Raw genomic sequence first — 20471 nt, 5'->3', positions numbered from 1 at the left:
GAAAGATTTGTGGGGAGCTTGGGAAGTATTTAAGCATACATTATGATAGCCAAAGAGCCATTTGGTTTTTCCCATTAAGGGAACATTTTTGCGAATGCCTTATAAGTGTGTGTCTTCATTACAGGCCTGACAGATGAAGAGGTAGAGTTGGCCATCCAGCGTTCTGGCTCCACAGAAGCACTGCCTCTGGTCCCTGCAGGGCCCGCACATCCACTCTATGCAGCTCAGCTCCCTCCTGCACCGCTCAGTGAGTACATATATCATTTTCTCAACTTTTTTAGCACCTGCAAATGCATGCTTGCCCTACAGAAATAGTTTGAGACTTAAAGATTTGAGACTGAACAGAGATCCTTGTGCTTTGCAGATGTGTTGTTAGAGAGCTTCCCTCTTGCTTTTGTTAACCCTGTTTAGTTTGTTTAAATTATCTGTAGCTCCTCGTATACCTCGCTCTTTACAAGTATTACAGTTATACGTAGCATACGACATATATTTCCTGCACTGTGGATTTAGACACAGGAAATATGAGCACAAGCTTATGAAGTCTCTTGCCATTCTGTTTCAAGGGGTTCCTCCTGGCGAGACCCCACACCACAACCTGTATCTTTATTACCTCAGGAGGTTATGAGTGCTGTCCACTGATTTACCAATGCAGAATGAAGTCCGCGTAATGCTTAACCCATATGACAATGATTCCAGATGTATTCCACCCTCATTTATTACCACACTGTCCTTGACTCCCCAAGCATCTCATGTTTTGTAATGAATGTGATGTTGATGGGATGGCCATGTAGTTAGGAAGACTCGCAGCTCTCTGTCCATAGTGGAGGGTTTTATATCAAAACGGCTATAAGGGAACTGCATAATGAGGTGAGAGCGCGGAGTCTTGTATGGGGGGTCATGCCGAAAAGAGGGGGCTACCTCCCTGTGATGTCCTTCTTATGGGGACGGTGCACAGGGACCCGCATCCATCTCTGTCGAAGTAATGGATACTCTGATCTCTATTTCCACACGGTAGAAGGACAGGAAGGCCTCCACTGAACCCAATAAATTTGAGAGGAGATTGGAAAAACGGGGGATGGAGACCACAGTTCCACAGCTTAAGTGACCAAATAAAAAAAAAAGGACAAGTAGAAGTGGTATAGAAAAAAAGAAGAGATGGGGAAAGAATGAAAGGTCCTAAAAGAGGAGAAAAGAGAAAGTGAAGACCCCTGGTGATGCAGTGAGGCTTGTTCAGGGTCAAACACCTATCCCAAGGACTTCCAGGCCTTTCAGATGCGCGGTATCCTGGGATAGGTGACAAGTCTATCTCAGCTATGTTGACGAAGACCTAAATTTATGTGGTTACCATATGGATGTTGGAGATTGATTCAAAATTTTCGATAGGAAAGGTTACAGGATCATTGCAGTGTGCTGCAAAAGCAATGAAATGTGCCCTTGAGATGGAGAATAAAGTAGCATTCACCTTGGAAATATACCATGTAGTCCTGTATGACAGCGGGTCTCTCATTTTATTTGCATGTAAAAATCACACAAGTGCTAAGGCACAAAATCAATCTGGTTTACTTACTTCAAGCCAGTAAACATGTACCACATAACCCATTAGGTGAAATCAGACCTGTAATAGAATATCAGTGGTGTGCTTCAGTGGCCTAGCCTCTAATAATTTCCTATTCATTTTGGCCCCACCAGAGTAAATAAAGAAAAACTCATATATTTCCTCAAGACTTGTTTGTTGTTTAGTGACATTTTCAGTTGAATGCTTCTCCTCTTAAGAGGGGAATTTCCACTTTGACAGACAGTTGGCCTACCCAGATGACAGCTTGCACAATGACACACTTTCACATTATCTGTCATTCAGCAAGACAGCAACTTCTAAAAGCACAAATACACTCTCTCTTACCTTTCTGTTTAGTTTTGAAGGTTTATATATAAACACTGTATCTGCCCCTGTCACCCCCACCCGAAAGGCTACCATTGGAAGACAATGGTAGCCTTTAATAGAAAAGCACAATAAAGAGTGCATGTTTATTTCTGTAGGCTTAACCCTTATGGTTCAGATGTTCTGCTTAAACAGGGTTCATTATTATGTCATACACACAAGAGAGGTGAGTACAGTCCTGTTCAATATCAATTAAATGTCAACTGTTTTACCAAAACCAAAATATTTTGCAAAATACAAAGCTTTAAGTAAAAATGAAATGCAACAAAAGTGAATACACTTGTGATTACCAATACACAACTTGCATGATGTTTAATTACTGAACAAAAAGTGTTTTTCATTTGACCTAATTGTGTTAGCATGGTCATAAAATTACCTGTGAATGCCACGACTTTCTTAGCTTTGCACTTCTGGGCTGTTTCTCCTGTATATGCGTGTCTCCATGAGGGCGCTACATGGAAAAGAACTGGAAAATGTGATTCTGAGAAAAGGATACTGGAAGATCAATGACCCTTTTAAAATCAGTGGCACCACAGTCTCAGCTTTAATCAGGAGCTATAGAATAAGCTGTAGTACCACTAATCAGAGCTGCTGTGGCTGTCCCGCTAAAACAACGCCAAGGACAATGTGTTATTTGTAATGACAGGCAAGTGCTCTAGACTTACCACAGGGGTTGTTAATGGAAAGAAGTGCTAGTTGAGTTATATTAAATGTTTAATCGTGCAAAGGTCAGTCAGCACTCTTAAAAGAAATTATGCAATACTTTTAATGCTGCATTTCAAGTTTTTGTGCAGCTCGAGTTACACAAAGAGTCTTGTCTTGTATCCCGTCTTCCTCCCCTCACTCCTAGCCAGTCACGTCGGGTGGCTGCCACTCCCTGAGTCTGGCTTTGCCCGAGGTTTCTTCCTGCTAAAAGGGAGTTTTTCTTTCCCACTGTCACCAAGAGTGCTTGCTCATAGGGGGTCGTTTGGGGTTTTCTCTGTATTATTATTATTATTATTATAGGATCTTTACCTTACAGTATAAAGCACCTTGAGGACACTGTTGCTGTGATTTGGGGCTATATAAATAAGTTGAACTAGCACAGTCAGGCAAAGTAGTGCATATGCATATTAATGTAGAAAGCTTAATGTTTAATCTTTCTTCTATGTCCAGGTCCAACGGGCTGCAGATGGAGAGACTATGGTGCCCTTGCCATCATTATGGGGGGTATCACATTCTGTTTTTATCAGCTTTACAAGGCAAGTTACACGACCTCATTTTGTCTGTTTCATCACTGATTTATTTGTTTTAATGTGACCAATTGTTGTGCTGTTAATATGCCCCATCCTGACATCTGTCTGCACTGCCTCTCCCTTATATCACATTAAAATTGGTTAGCGTTAGTTTATGATGAACTACGGTGCTAGAATAGAAGCCTCTGCACTATGTAACAGCACTTTGGTCTTGTTATTAAAGCTACCCTGCTTTACGTCAAAGCATGATGTCATCTGAGCACATTCTTTTTAAATCCTCTTTTCTCCTCCCCTCAAATAGATATTTTCTTGCTTTAAAAACATCTGCTGACACCACACACAACTACTTTTTTCATGTATTTTTTTGACATTCTACAGTCTAAAAATATTCACCGTTCTTTTTATTTTATTTTATTTTTTATCAGGCTTAGCAGCCCTTGAACAAGAGCTCAGGAGGCCCCTTGTCCCTGCTGACATTAATCCCATAGTAGTTGTTAGTAGTAGTCTGAGTGGCATGTGGAAGCCATTACTCTTGTTTTAAAGGAGGACAGGAGCTTTAGCAGTAGCTCTTGGACTAGGTGACAGCCCATTCTCCTTTGTGTATGGAGGAGAGAGAAGGGGAGCAGGTACCATGTATGTACATATTGCCCTGCTGACCATGTCAGATGCACTTGCTTTCCTTTAGTGCTGTTATGTCCTATTATTTCCTTTTTCATTACAGAGCTTTTCATAAAGCTGCACATGCACATTCACGGACTGTACCAGTCCACTGTTTCCCACATGCTGCAGTGTTGGCCGGTCACCTGGGAGGTGGGATTCCCTGGTGGGACGGCACAGGTTGCTGTCATGTCACTAGAGTGTAGCGCCAGTCGCACCATATGTCCAGGCTTGTGCCCATACTTTATTTATGTTATGGTGCACCTTGTAAACACCACACTCTCAGCAACCCACTTATTAATTACCTCGTGTTGACACCCATTTAATCTTTTTCTCTAAAAAGTGTTTATTACTTGCACTGGTGTGGCTGCCTGCCACCTGAGCTGGAGAGAAAACCCGGCAGAGAGCTGGAAACTGGCAGTTACTCAGCCTTAAGAGCAAATAAACAAACACAACTATACAGATAATTTTAAGGCAGTTCAGTGGTTCCCTAAATGTATGTGTGGACATTAGCTTTATATGAAACATACATGAAAAGGACTGAGCGAGATGCTCACAAACTGCTCGTCTGGGTAACCTTCTCAATGGGTAGCAAACATCCTCATTTGGCTGTCAGATATACATATCATTTGGTAGAGTTTTGTTTATTTAGTGGCAGAGATGATAAACAGCGTGACATTGTTTTTGGTTTTGGAAGACTATTTTCAGTGTTCACCACCATGTTTTTCCCTGTAGGCTGGTCTCTTGCTTTTACTGTCCTTTTCACAGTTTCATTCTTTTTATAATGTTGAAAATATGCTTTTAGGCTTGCAGCTATTTGCTTAGAAAAGCAGCAGGTTTTTGACTTTTCTGCTCTATATTTAAAATGACTAATCTGTTATCACAGTTGTTGATTTTCTTACCCACTAATGGTTTCAATACGAGCGTGTGTACACACCTATTTTATCATCCGCTCTAGAAATCTTTTCACCTAATCATGCACTTTAGACAGTGATGCACAAGTCCAATAAAACAATGGCATTGACCCTGGACTGCCACGTCTAGGTGGCCCTGTCTTTTCCTCATCGTTCTCCCCCTATCCACTAGAGAGAAGTGTAATATTGTGCCATGCTTTTAATTGCAGAAATACATCCTTCCCCTCATTATGGGAAGCCGAGAGGACAAGGAGCATCTGCAGAGGATGGAAAGCAACATTGCGGCAATGAGTGGCACGCTGACACAGACAGGTGAAGATTAATATCTTCATCACTTTCTCCCTCCTTAACATTTTCCCTCATTTATCTGTCGCCAAAATCGGGGGCCCTGCGCGTTTTTAACAAATGACGCCGCTGTCATTTCGCTTTAATTTGAAATTGCTTGTTTACTGTCAGGCTCGGGCTCAATTAATTACGTTTCGCTGAAAAGCTCTTAACCTCGGAATATTAATGAGGAGTTGGGAAATGACAACTTTTCTTCCACCCCACCCATCCCGTCTCACTCCCCCCTTCCATCCATCTCTCCCCCACCCTTCTGCCCTACACCAACCTCACCCCCATCCAAACCTCCATCGCCATCATCATCATCATCCACCCTCTTCCCCATAGGTGGGCATAAAGTTCATTTTAATTTTGTGTGCGCGTGTATGTGTCTGTTTGTGTTTGTGTGCATGATGTGCACGAGTCACAGTGGCACTGTGTGGCGTCTGGGCTCAGCGCTGGGCCTAGTGTGATTAAGTGCATGGTGACAGGTGCGGCTCCCATGTTGGACAGGTGAGGAATCTCAACCTGGCTGTCAGACGTGGAGGGAGAGAAAGAAGCGGGGAGAGAGATGCTTTCCGTGCTCTTCGTCAGTATAATTAAAAATCCAGGGAGGCGTAAATGAGAGAGGCACTCTGAGAAACTTTGGTCTCGTTAGCAGTAGTGTTAAACTAGAGTGTGTTTTTCACCGGAAAGCTACCAATCCCCATTTCAGACAGGTGGCTCTGGCACACCGTATTGTTTGTTTTGTGTTAATGATAATAATTAAAAGGCATTTTATTTCCAAGGTGCCTCTTCAGATTCTTTAAATCAAACCAAATGTTCCGTAGTTCTAAAACATGCAAGCATATAGGGTACTAAATGATACATTAATGCCATTTCTTAAAAGAAAGTTGCACTGTTTAGGTAAGCTTTGTCTCAAATGTTATTTGGTAGGCCTTAATGAATTTTTTTAAAATTCATATTTCATTTGTAAAACAGGTGTAAACCTTATATTCTGTAAACCTTATATTATTAATCTGTTAGTAAAGTGTTTACTTCTCTCACTTGTTTTTCAGGTTCTATAGCGAGAGACCTGTGTTTATGTAGATTTTTGTTTTAGCCTGAGAGACAAAGAGGGGCTGAACTTGATTATAAATACGATCTGATTATTTTAAATACAGACATCCTTTGTTTGATTTTCCCGTCATCTCCAAATGAAAACAAATCGAGAATCTGAGTTTATGGCTTCTGTCACGGACCAACGTAGTGCAGATGAAAATATGGCTGTTATCATTTTATCCAGTCACACCCATGCTATTGTTTTCTGGCTGGCAAAGGTAGGTGGAGGGGTGCAATTGTGTAGGATCGCGTGCAAGGTGTGCCGCCCTGAATCTGATTAACAAATATATGTTCTTTTATGGTCATTTTCTCCCAACTATGCAAACACATTTCCTCTGGCTACTTCACTGCCCATTCTTGCTCTACTTATCACTGATTGGAGATTTGCCAACTTGCAAACCCTGTTTTGTTTGCTACCAAAGACAGGATTTCTCAGTAGGAGTTTTTTTCCCCTCTCCCAGTGTGAAGGTGAGACTCTAAAGGGAGAGAAAAAAAACACAGATCTTTTCTTCAGTCAATAGAGGGAACTAATTTGCTATGACTGCAGTAGCCACACTGCTATTGTAGTTAATGACTGTTGTAGTTAACAGTTGGGGAGAGGGGTTGCAATTACACTGAGAGTTTTCTCCCCCTGCTTTCTCTTTGTCTTCCTCTCCCTCTCGCTCCTCTCTGCACTGAGTAATAGCGACCGACTGCCTCGCCGCTGCCAATTGCTTGAACCCCCTTTTGTTAAAGTTCATGTGTTTCTCTAGTGCCAGGCGCAATGAGGTGATGTATCCTTTTGAATGGGGACTACATTAGTCTCTCTCGCCAGCCTCAGCTCAAGAGTAAGGGCCTTGACTCCCATTATGATTTGCCTACAACTTCACACAGACAATTAATGAATGGATCTTGGAACTACTTCAGCGCGCCCAGGCTGTAATGGAATTGTGCGGCTGTTTGGGCACTCTTTGTTGGTGGGAGCCATATTGGTGACCAGCTGGCCATTAAAGACAGAGACAGGCCTGGACATATGTAGTGTACATTATATTGAGGTATTTACTGAATAATTTACTGAATGTACAATGTGCATCCCTCTCACAGCAGCTGCAAGCACCACACATCATCTTGCCTCTGATTCTCTCTCACACAAATGCATGCACACACGCACACATCGCAGCTACAGCCTCCTTCTGATTCATGCCTGGCCAAAGTCATTGACTTTATTAATATTCCTGGCTTCATATCTGTGATAACTGGGAATAAGAGTCTAAGCCGTACAAAAGAGTCAACTTTCTGGAGAGACATTAAAAAGAGTTTAGCTGCGGACGGCTGAAAATGCAGTGGCGTTGGTAATTCGGGAGGCGCAGCATTACAGGCTGGCAGAGCGACCCACACATCTGGATAAGCTGTTTTGTGGTAAGGTGGAATCGCAGACTAATAGGGCAGGTCTCGGTTTAAAGTGCACACCCCGTCATAGTAACACCTTTTTAAGCACGGGTTGCCATACCATTTAATTTTATTGCCGTCTTTAGAAAGGTTGGTCGCACTCTGGATCACAAAACTCACTGAAAAACTGAAACTGTTTGCACAAAAGTCTCCAGCCCCAACCGGCAGTCCTGCTCGAACTCGTATTCTGTAGAAAGCTTGAAAAGATCAAACGTTTCAGCACCCCACCTATATTGATACAACTCCACCCATTTAAACACAGGTGTCACTGCAAGATATTAGTGTCTTTGAAAGATCAAATATTTTGTCTGTGCTGGTTTTTCAAAAGAAGCCCAGCTCCAAAGCTAGGCGCTCTGTCTTTTGTCCTGGCCTGGGTTAGTGTGAGAGCAGGGGTTCTTTACATCCCGTCCAGCCGGCTGCAGCACAGGCTTTTAACCATTGGCCTGACAACCTCAGCAGTGGACCGCCACAATATCTGTTGATGTTAATCCTATTAGGCTTGATTTAACACTTTACACGCCCATGATTTATATGAATGTTTATTGGTTTTCTGTAATATAATCAGCTCGGGGAAACTTAATGCATTGTTTGGTAATACACGCGTGACTGGAAGCAGGGGCAACAAACTGTGCCTGGTGTTATTTGAAATCATACACCTTCCTCCAACACCAACACTTGAACTAATTCAATCTTCAAAGTCAATGGAAAAAGAACAATATTTATTAGGATTAGGGGGGACATTTTGTCTGGCAGCCTCCTCCCAAATGAGAGCCTTGTTTTTTTCCTTTGTTGATCGTTTGAGGATTTAAAGATGCATTAGAAGGCAGTGTCTGGGTGGATAATGGAAGGTTAGAGACTGTTATTTGATTTAAGTTCAGACACTAGAGATTAATACCTCCATCCTATGTGCCCCCTCCTTCCCACTATCTACCCCCGACGCCTCGGACCAAAAAGCTGCGACTAAAGTTACCCGGTATTAGCTTTGATTACAATTCTCAGAGGGCCGCTTTGATCAGTGACTCGAGTCTCATCGGTTCTGTCATTGTAGAAAGAAAACAGTTGTTTTGTATCAATTAAATAACTTCATCATAAAACATAAAGCTGCGTGTCTTTTTTTTTCTTTCTTTCTTTTTTAAAAGACAAACTTGAATCACTTTGTCATCTCTTACTCTGCTTGTTCTTCACAGTCAGCCAGCTGCAGCAGACCCTGCTCTCTATCCAGGAGGTGCTGGTCCAGCAGCAGCAGAAAATCCAGGACCTCTCCCAGGAACTAGCTGCATCACAGGTGGGTAGCAGGACATCAGGAACTCTGTATCCTTCACTTGACAGCCCCAGCAATTTGTTAGAAGACCACCAATACTGAGGTAGAAATCTGGCGTTGTACCTGATAGCGTCGCTTTCCTCTTTTGCCGGTTTTACTGGTCAGCTTTTAGAACACGTACTACATAAAGCTGTGGCCAGTTTAGAATTAAACTAAGTTAAATCTGTCCATTCATTAAAGCATGAAAGTTTTTATTCATTACATGTTTATTGTGGACTAACATCAGTGTAATGAAACAACTTTGCGGTGCTGACAGTAAGCGAGGCCACGCTGCAGTTTGGACACCTTTTTAAAGGTCCGTTATTTTGTGATTGATGTTTTTGAGGAAAGCTAGACGGGCAGTAACTTTGGAATTGCAGAAGAGCTCGGTAAACGTGAGGTTGCAGCTCAAAATCTCCAGATTGATGAGGAGAGGGAGGAGGTTTTCTCGAGGCCTCTGTGTACTAAAATCTTTGAGTCATAACTACCCAAGACAGACAGCCTTATTATACTGTATATCATCAGAACACAAGCTACAAAAAAATAAGGTGCAGCTCATCATGGGACCATAATCTTTAACCATATCGTTCCTCTTTGCCTTGATTTTTATAGTCGCTGTCCATAATCTCCTCAGAATTGTAAGTGTTTAGGAGAATCGGACTGAGTGATTGTTCTAAAACTTATGTGCAGGGATGAAATGTTGCTTGCTTTTTATAACGGCGCTCATAAATTGCTTTATGATCTCTGGGCTCTAAAAATTGCCTTGGAAGAGACAATCTTAGACAATGTTTTATGTCCACAGCTTGTTAAGCACATGGGTGTGTAACTGAAGCATCTGGATATGGCAGGAAAACATATGTGGACACATCTGCTTCGGCACAAACGAGGAGGAAAAATATGGATAACTTCCCTGGACGGGGTTCATCAAAAACTGAAGACTCAGAGCTCTTTTTTTGTTCTTTCAGGATCTGAGCTGCACATTGTCTCTGTGTAGCGTAGAACGAACACATTGATGGACTAAATCAGCATGTATGATGGGACCTGTGATCTGATTTGATCCCACGCTGAGCTGAAACAGAACTATCTAAGATAGCGTACAGGAGGCCCCGTTTAAACAATGAGTTTCTTCCGGCACAAAGCCGTGTTATTTATTTTATTTATCTCTAAATCACAGATTGGATTAAAAAGTGTCCCCTTCATTTGCTATGAGTGCCTTGTTGGACAGCAGTAGTGTATAAAAAGTATATTTCCCATCAAAACACCCATTAAACAAATCATAAACTCTGCTTTATAGTTATAGTGTTGATCTTAAATTTTCCCTGCGAGTCGGCACGAGGCCCCTCTGTTGTCTCAGGCCACGGGGGGAAATTGGAAAATTGTTTTCAGGTCCGGCATTTTTGATGAGAAACACATGTTGGAGCTGGGGAGCTACTTATCATTCACCGTTTGTGGCTTTCAGGGTTTGCTTCACCACACTGCTCAAAGCGCGCCACGCTTAGCAATTATACCTCTCAACGCGGAAATGTGCCTTTAACCCAAAACACATGGAGACTTCTGTTTCCTCAGCTGCTAAGTAAACATTTCTCGTAGTCTGAAACCGCTCAATTGCGGAGCGCGTCTACTGTCCCTAAACTGGGGACCTCATTATGGAAGTGAGTTTAAATACTCTCACACACACAACACGGGCTGATTCTGCACATTTCCAGGCTTGAAAGCCTGGGACAGTTTCCCTCTTTTTCACTTTTCTCTCCGTTAAAATGATCCTGTAAAGACATGCTGTTCTATTCTACTTCTGCTGTTAAGCATAGATTTGCCTCAGGATGATTCATCCCTGATGTTAAACAGCCAAGTCTATTTCTGCTCTATTATCATTACAAATCTGCCTGTTAACTGTGTTTGCCCTGCTGTCTCAACTCACTGATGGCTCTCTTTATTAGTGGATACTACATAGAAGATTAGAAACCGTCTCTTTGGCTTGCGTAAGACGAACTGCCAGTAGGAAAGTGCATAAATAGAGTGAAATCAATTGCACTGTACCAGTGTTTCCACTCAAAAACACTCCTCTGGGGAGTTCCTTTTGAAGCTAATTCCATCATAAATATACATGTGTTACAAGAAAACACACTGTCTGCCGGCGGAATAACTGTGAATTAATTTGCCTTCAGACACTCTTAAACAAGGCTTGTTAAAGATCTTATCTTGTTGCTAATGGTCCACAGGCATTTATCTTCATTTAGCCAGATGCGCTGCCATCCTTGGGTGCTGCTAGATTTGGTCTTTTTTTTTTCTTTGCTTGTAATATATATATTTCTTTTTTTCCCCCTCTTTTTCCTGAAGCACTTAGTTAACCAGCAGACCCCGTCACACTCACGCATCCACCCGAGACACATTAGTTACATGGCTTTTAAACCAGTTAGAGGAAATCTTTACTTTGAGCAGTATTTACACAGTAAAAGAAACCGCATCCATCCAGCACAGAGGCGGTTGATAATTTAATAGGTGGCACCTCCCTGCTAGATTGACTTTGCGTTATTTGGGTTTTGGTTGCTGGGTTTATTTGTTTTTTGGTTGTTTGTTTTTATGCATAATGCTCTTTGCGATTTAAAGAGCCAAGTGGAGAATTATGTTCTCCAGTCCTTAGGCCACACAGAGCCCTGCACCTGTACACCAGGAAGTGCAATAAAAGTCAAACATGAGGGGGGAGGGGATGCACAGGCACAGCTCTGAAGATTTGCTTTAGCATACAAAGCAAAACTCTAGAAATGGAGTTCTGAATACTAGGCTATGGTAGTAGTTTAGCAAATCATGTATTTGTGTTGATGAAGTGAACTGGAAAAAAAAATTAAAAATATGAATTATTTACCTAGAGGTATCCAATCCATGTCCACATACTAGGAACCAAAATCTAATTTTGGATACATCTCTTTATAGTGACAGAGGAGTCAGTATCCGAATCTCAAAATATATATGTAAATATGGTATATAAGTGTATACAGTTCAAAACAAAACACAAGGATGCATGCATTTGCATAAGAAAAGCATTTCAACAAAAGCAACATATATCAAAGTACATTTAAAAATGAATAACATAGGCAAAAAAACCAAGGCTGCCGTGGTGTATAATAGCGCACAGGTCGGATTCTGCACTGTAATGGCTGGAAAGAGCTGGAAGTGTCTCTTAAAAGATGCTTTTGTAATCAAAGCTGCTGAGAAATTGCAGCGGTTAAATATTTTGATCAGCAGTTTGTTAAAACATCACAACTGACACACTCGTGCGGTCTATTGGACATGTGTCAGCACTTCAGGTGGGGCTTTTAAAGCGAGGCTTACTTCAATTCTCTGCAGTCACTGATACCCCCACCACTCAGCCTCCATCCAAACACGCAGTGCACTTAACACACGATTCTTACACAATGTGTGTGTGTATATATATATACTGACATAATGTATCTCAGAGCTGAAATCCAGCCCTGGCCCAACATTTAATTAGGTTTCTTCAGACTTAATAAGACATATGTCAGAGTTAGTGTTGTGTGACAAGCCTTGATGTGAGATATTATATGGCGCTGCTCTGTAGATAATGCATATTATGTATGTAGCTGGTGGTTAACAAGTCTGCTCTAAAGCCTTCTTTTCTAATGTTATGTGACATAAGTATATAGAAATCATTACAATTCACTTATTCGGAGTAATCGGCCCTTTTTCTTCAGTTGATTCTGTGCCTTGGAAATCTTTTAGCTCAGCCTACACAGCAATTAATTTTTTTCCCATCATAAAATGAGAGAGAAGCAGAATTCAGCCTTATTATACGGGTGCCTTGGGGAGGCGAGGGATTAAGATGGTTCTAATGAGGTGACGGCTGTAATAAGAGTGTCTTCAGCAGGCCTCCAATGCACCACCTCTAAAACACGACTCCTTATCAGCAAGGTTTAGGAGTGATAAGAGCCCCCCCCCCCCCCAAAAAAAAAAAAAACCTCTTTCCCACTCGCCTCCTTTTCTGTCTCCCTTCACTTCTCCTCCTCTGCCTCCTTCCATCCACTGTAAATGAGTCTGATCCCTTTCAGATGTGATTCAATTAATTTCTCTTAGATTTAATTACAAGCGAAAGAGTCCAAGTTATCCCTCTCCCCTCGATAGGGGGTCCACGCTTCCTAACAAGCTTCCTCTGGTGAGTCAGGAGAGTCTTAATTACAGTTTTTACTTTTCTTTTATCCCACTTTTTCCCTTGTCTGCTCCTTCTACTCCCTCTGGTCTTGCCAGTTTATCCTCACGCATGTTTGTATTTTGTGTGCAGGACTAGACTAAGAATGGTTAGCAGTTATCTACTTAACACCTTCCAAAACATTTTCATGGTTAGATAATCGAGTCTCGCCGCAGGCTACGTACATCTGTGCGCAGTTCTTCCAAAGAATGACATTTCCTTTATTTGAATAGTTTTGAAGGGCAGTGTAAAAATTTATGGACTTCTGTGTAACAAATGTCTTTTGTTTTGTTTTTCCCCCTCCTGCCTTGTAAATCATTATTTGATGCCTTCTGAAGACTCACTTTTTTTCCTTTTTTCTTTTTTTTTAACATGCATAACCCACTGAAAACATCGGTTTCAGGTGCAAGCAGGCAGGGCCTGCAGGTTCTTCCTCATTTCCATGTTTGTTGTTCAGTTAGTAGTTTTATCATTCCAGGCCTTTATCAAAACTCCCTATTTTACAGCTGCCTCAAAGTCCAGCTTGTTCCTTAAAAAAATTGCTGCAGAGACAGATTTTCAGCAGCAATTTGCCATTCAAATACTTTTCCATTATACCCTTTAACATTTCATGCTGCACCAATGCCCGTGTGTGGCTACACACGCCTTTGATAAAAGACAAAAAGGACAAAACAAACTGCTAAGCTTTGGTCTGCCTTCATGAATGTGGCTATTGTTCAAGATAGTCATTATCCAAAACACAACACACTGGCCTAATCTTTTCTAGATAGTATGGAAAATTATGTAAAAACAGCATGATTCACACTCACTGGACTTTCTGACGCCATAAAGGTGGATACAGTGAGATTGTTTGTCCTTTTTTGTCATCGCCGGCAGTAGGCAGTTGTGAGGTTGTTATGGTGACGGATGACCTGACTACACACAAACATGTGGCTTTTAGCATTTGCATCTACCATGTTTGTTTACCAGCCGGTCTTTTTTTTTTTTTTTTTTTTTTTTTTAAAGAACCTTTTTTATTAACTCATATCGTTGAAATCAATCATAGAGGAGCTGTTGAAAGTCCTACAGAAAGCTCAATTGTGCTGAAACCCTGAACAGTGCTCGTGTGTGTGTTTTTGAGAGTTGTGCGTGTTTCACTTGTATTTTTCCTACAGGCCTCGTCCTCAACGAGCCGCATTCTGGACAGCCAAACAGTAGGAGAGCTGAAGGCTGAGATCATCTCTTTGAAGGGCTTACTGCTCAGCAGGTAACAAAGTTATCCCGACCCCTGTCACATGAAACAGGCCAGGTGTGTGTGTGTGTGTGTGTGTGTGTGTATTGAAAGGCTTAGGACTTGGTGTTTTTTTTTTGCACGTTTGAGTTCCTTAATGCAGTCCATTTGAACTGTGTGACAGTGTAAAACTGGGACAAAGCACCATCAGCATGATATGCAATTTGATTCATAAAACAACTCATTTGTTAGCATGTGGTAGCTCTTATTCGGATGTGATTTTTGACAGCACTGGGGGTGGGTTTTGATAATCGATTTATCGATTAAAATCGATTCTGGCTTGGATAACGTGATATCGATTCATTAAAATCCTGAATCGATTTTTTAATATAAATTTATTTTGCCCGAAATGCCAGAATCTCAGGTGAAACCTCACAAAATTTCAACAACCACCAAACAGCTAAAACAGTGAATGAGAGCAGGTACACGGATTCTGCACATAAATGTAAACACAAAGCTCGGACCCGCCGACGGATCAGAATCAGTGAGATGTCGCCTTTCTCACCCGACGGCACGGACACGGTCGGGGCTGAAAGCCGACAGCTCGCTGATTCTGATGTTTCGGCGGGTCCGCGCTTTGTGTTTACGCCCTTTTTGCGCTGATTCTAAAGCTGTTAGTTTTATCTCTCTCCAAACAATATTGACCGAACCAGCAGCAAAAGAAGATCCAAACTACGTTTCACATAAACATCATCATGGATTCCCTCTTACTTTTGCTGTTTTGCTTCCAACATATTAAAATCACACATCATGCACAGCTCTCTCTCTCTCTCTTGCTCTCTCTGTACTTCAAGAACAGTTTCCCGTCTAAAAATCTGTTTTCTGCATTATTCGCTTGCTTGTTACGCACAAGTCTACCATTATTTACAGCGCTGTTGGCCGCTGTTTTTTTTTTCCTTCTGAAAAGAAAACCTAATTTCTGCTGTTCAATGGGCTTCTGAACAAATTGAAACTTTTTAAAATTATGCAAAATGCGAAACGCTTAGCTGTGTCTCTACTAAAACCTCTGTGACTTCACAGGTAATGTTCATGTGTTGATTAATGGTTTTCTTTCATTTTTGATGTACTGCAGAATATTTTTATAAAATCCCAGGCCAGGAAAATCACCTTCATGTTTTTCTGTGTTTTATCTTCAGCTACTTTGACACAAAGGCATCTGCTGTGATGCTCACACCTTTGATAAAGTCTTGCGAGTGTCAGCTTCCTTTTTATAGATACAAAAATATGTAAATGTACTGATCTGAATTAGAATATTTCTGACTGTCTGAGGCAAAATTTCCCAGATACAAATCAAATTGAATCGAATCGTGGATCGAATCGTTTCGGGACCTTGTGAATCGGAATCGAATCGATTCTAGAAATCAGTGGCGATACCCAGCCCTAGACAGCACGTCTTTTACACCACACATTAAATCAAATTTAAACTGCCTATCCAACACCTTAAGTTTACACCTGCACCTGGTTATTTCATTTCATTGAAACTTGTTTTGGTTTGTGTAGGGTTAATAGAAGCTACTGACACATTATAATATATATTTTTAAATGTGTGTTTCTAATGCAACACCTAGCAGGAATTGTATCATATTTGCAGATGTTGTACATTAACTTTGAGCGTGATAGTTAATTGGTGACTATTAAACATACCTTGACAAATTTACATTCAGTGAACAGTGATCTGTTGTCATCACATCACTAAAGCATGATTGTAAGACTCCTGTTTGCTGAGTAAGGCTGTGAGATATGGTTGTTAATGTTAGTGGACCGAAACTCAGAGTCCATATTTTGTCCCTGGAGGTCTGAGTTTACACTCTCAGAAAGCGTGCAACTATAAAGCTCTTTTGCAATCATTGCACACTCATCAAAAGCTCTTTCCAAAACTAAAATTTAAAAAAACAACCTGCCTGGTGTAAATTTAGCTGATATCTACTGCAAGTTTGTCACGTTGCGCAGCAGTTGACTGCTCCCAAACGCTGCTGCACATTTGGGATACATGCCAGATCTGTGTTTCTATGCCAGAACAACACGCCAGGCGTGCTCCCCCAGACACTTCATGACCTTGTATTAGACCCCTGACAGACTGACCCTAGGGGATGATTTCACAGTTCAGTGACAGAAAAACTGGAGAGCCTGCTTCAAGGTGCCGTTCTAACCTGATGGGCTTGTGCAGTATTTTTTTGTTTGTTTGTTTTCTTTAAGACAAAAAATTGGAACTCACACCTTTGTTCTAAACTACTTTAGATTACCTGAAGGTTTGTGTACTAATACATAAGAAAACAAGAGAACACATGATAATCACATCAGTCTTTATTATAACATTTTGTGACTTGGGTGGGCCAGTTAACATACATCAGGCATCAACTGGTGTTAGTAACAAAGGTGACCATTAATATACTCCAGTTGATCTGCTGCAGCTTCATAAAAATTTTTTACAAAATAAATAAGATTGTAAAAACTGAGAAAATCTCCTAATCTAGATGGAATCCGACTTTTTAGGCCAACATTTATACTGATACAGAGTAAAACCATTCTGATAATATCGATACGATGGCTCATATTGCTTTTTTGTGAAAAGAGTTGATGATTATAATGCTTTAGCAAGGTCATTTGAAAACTAGTTGGCTACCTACAGTACTGAGAGGATGTTGCTTCTTGTCAGCTGTGATGTCACTCTGCTGCATTCAGCACTAACAGCATTATAAACAATAGACTTGGAGCTACTCTGTTGGACAGACTATGCTATAAACTTTGAAAATTACTTAACTGCAAAGTTTAGATGTACCTATAGTGTGATGGTTAATAATAAAAAAATGTGCAAGGCCTTTTCTGTGAGCGTGGTGATAGACGTCCCCTCTTTCTTTTCAGCTTTGTTCCGCAATCTAGTCAGCCGCAGCCCAGCTCAGTCAGGCACATTAGCATGCATGATTATGTATTAGTGTCTATAATGAAGCCTGAAGTAAGAGTGTACATCAGAAAACCTGCGAGGACGAAAATTGCCTCAGTACTGTGTAGTTGAGCTTGTTTTCGTCCCCTCATACATTCTAATCAGTAATAATCCCTTTGTCATTTGCTTTCTTGACTTCATCCTGACTGTCACAATGAGTTTTCTGGCAAAGGATTGAATTACAAAATAAAGGCTCCGTATCACCATCTGTCTCCAAACTTGTTCCTTTCCTGTTCAAATGATCCAAATCGTCTCCAAACTGTTTTTTTAAGCACCAAGAAGTGCTGAAACCCATTCAACATTGTCTTTTTGATCTTAAAAGCTGCAGTGGGTGTAATTAAAAAATCTTAGAGCATCTTTACCAGGTGTGATGAACATCTGGCTGTTTCGGTGGGGGAGAAAAAAACATTTTCTCTGCTGTAATTATGAGAATTACACAGGGTGGTTAGTGTGCGGCTGCATGCTAAAATGCAAAAAAGTGTTGAGACGTGAGCTTGGTTGGAAAGTTATACATGGTTTTGTGGTCATATTATGTCCAAATATGGTTGTTTACATCGTGGGAAAGCTCTTTTCACGTCTTTTGATCGCAGCAAGGTTTGTGATGAAGTTGCAATCAGGCCTAATTCTGTTCAACGCTGTTGTCTGTCACCCCTTACAGGAAACAGTTCCCCTCCACTCCCTCTGTTCCTAAGATCCCCTCATGGCAGATCCCCCTGAAGCCACCTGCAGCATCTAGCACACCGTCCATTAACCACACCAACAGCAGCAGTGACATCTCCCCTCTCAGCAACGAGTCCACCACCTCCTCCCCCATCAAAAATGGACTCCACAGCCCCCAGGATGCACTGGGAGGGCCCGATGGAGCTCATGGTATCAATGGAGATATTTGCACCGTGGGCCTGGGCACAGCGCTGCCCCCCGACCAGGTTCGCATGGAGGTGCAGGGAGAGGAGGAGAGGAAAGATGAAGATGATGTCAGCCATGTAGAAGAAGAAGAAGAGGAGGAGGAGGAGGAGGAGGAGGAGGGTGGTCTAAGCATGCAGACAGAGGACCGGCGAGGTGGGGACGGACAGATCAATGAACAGGTAGACAAACTGAGGCGGCCCGAAGGTGCCAGCAACGAGAGCGAAGTCGATTAGACCAACATAAGAGTACAAAAACACTTCAGAAGACCGCCTCTCATCCCTGCTGATAGCTTTGTTTCTCGCTGCTCTCACATACAGGTTTTTCTTTCTTTCTTTCTTTTTTTTTGTCAGTTTCCACTTGCTTTTGTCACATCATAATGTTGAGCAGAAGCAGGAGTAGGAGTGCAAGTATAAGAAGAGCCAGACCTGTGTGATGACACACAGGTTACCACATTTTACTTTTCTTCAAACTAAATGACTGTATCCCGAGCCAAGCGCTATGTTGTGATGTTTCTTTGAAAGGACAAGTGACAAGCAGCAGTCAAATCAGAATGACTTTTATCAGCCTTTATGCAGTACTAACCATGTGTGACTTACTGCCTTTAATTTCCATGATTTGATCAGATAATCCGCAGCTTTGCCTCGGTGTCCTTGTGATTGTACTAAGACTCAGACCAAAGAGGCAGCGCCGCACACAATATGTCTGCTGTACAGCGCATCTGCGGGTCAGGAATCATAAGGTGGTGCTTGAGTCTCGGTGTTACCGTGAGGTTCCAGTGGAGCATTAGCAGAGTTTGTCTCACTGTTGATGGGAATAGGAGAGGACAAGCTCTTCCAGGGCCGGAGCTTTTAGCCTCTTTTATGTGTCCTTTCGCATTGGTGTCAGTCTGTCAATAATTTACAAGGCCAGCAGGGTGGCATTTGGGTGAAATAAAACCCCTGAAATTCGAGATTAGAATGTGATGACGGGCTTTGTTCCATGCCGGTGTCAGAGTGCTCATACGCTCAAAGGAGGGGAAGATAAATGTTTTTTTTCTCTCTCCCTCTCTCTCTCCCCCCACTTTCATTTTTCACTGTGGGCTGAATTGTGCATCTTTGTGAGCCATGTTTGCGGGAGAAAAACCGAAGGCTGTCTGCTGAGCTGTATCTGTGTCTCCAGCAGGGCAGCTGATTTGGTTTGTGAAGTATGTTAATAATCAAATGATCAACAAATAACAGATGTATTAGTTCATGCAGCTTGAAATGTCAAGGAGGCTAAAAGCGGAAATCTAATACAGAAAGCCCAGTTGCATTGTATTATTTTCTGTGACAAACCCTCCGGTCCAAATTATGTAGGGCCTCCTACAGTGAGTAATCTTTACAGAAAACGGCGCCAATATTTTGTAATTAAGCTGCAGTAAGACGACGAGCGCTGCCACAGATGGAAGTTGCAGAACTCGTATCACTTTTTCTTTCTCAGTGTGGAGGTGGATGGGGGAAGTAAAAGAAAATTGCCCCATGATTGAAAAGGAAAGTAATAAATGAATACTTGACTTATTGAATTACTCACTCCGTCTCTAGCTAACAAGAAGAGTCCATGAGTGAGAAGAAGGGATATCAGCTTGTGCCATTTCCACTTCCAACACATGGCCTTCATTGGAACACAGAAAAGGTAGAGGGGACACTGCACATTTCTGAGATCCTGTCCTGGCCTGCAGATTGTATGTTTAGTGATTTGAATTGACATTAAGCTTAACCTTAACAGGAAACATTGCAGTTAAGGTTGTTTTGTTTTGTTTCCTTTTGTGTGTACGTGTACTCAGTATGCCTCAGAACCACTGTAGTTTCAGTGACGGGTCCTTTCCCTGTAACTTACTGAATAAACACTGTCTTCACTGCAGTTCTAACTGTAATAAATTTGATTTATCTCAACAAGAATCTCCTATATTTATTTTAAAACCAACAGTGCACACAGAACACACTTCGCTGCACTTTAGTATTAAAAAGCAACTGTACATTTATAGATTATACTTATTGCAAAAATTGTTATCAAGCTCAAGTTACACAGAACTTGCCCTTTAGGTCTTCAATTTTTGCTGCTTTTAATAGTCTGGGAGATTAAATGGATTAATATGTTCAGTTGCAGATCAGGTAACAATTATTTTTGTATGTTTTTCTTATATCCCTGATTTTTTCTGTTTGATTTGAAATATTTTGAGACTTTTAGCCACACCAGAATCTCTGTATATCAATTTTTTAGACTTTCTTTTTTTTCTTTTG

General features: G+C 41.4%; 1 protein-coding gene across 1 annotated transcript in view; it reads left to right on the top strand.

The window, feature by feature from the left end:
• Positions 1-20140, top strand: part of pex14 (peroxisomal biogenesis factor 14) — a 45343-nt gene extending 25203 nt beyond the window's left edge. The window contains exons 4-9 of the mRNA XM_084916954.1: positions 125-247; positions 3095-3180; positions 4955-5057; positions 8783-8880; positions 14251-14342; positions 17966-20140. Coding sequence (XP_084773080.1) covers positions 125-247; positions 3095-3180; positions 4955-5057; positions 8783-8880; positions 14251-14342; positions 17966-18446 — 983 coding nt within the window. The 3' untranslated portion in view covers positions 18447-20140. The remainder of the gene's footprint in view (positions 1-124; positions 248-3094; positions 3181-4954; positions 5058-8782; positions 8881-14250; positions 14343-17965) is intronic.
• The last annotated feature ends 331 nt before the right edge of the window (positions 20141-20471 follow it).

This window comes from Perissodus microlepis, chromosome 20 (assembly GCF_051167445.1).
Source record: "Perissodus microlepis isolate ML-2025 ecotype Zambia chromosome 20, ASM5116744v1, whole genome shotgun sequence".
NCBI lineage: Eukaryota > Metazoa > Chordata > Actinopteri > Cichliformes > Cichlidae > Perissodus > Perissodus microlepis.
Note: the sequence above shows the minus strand (reverse complement) of the source record. Positions and strands in the feature narration are given on the sequence as shown.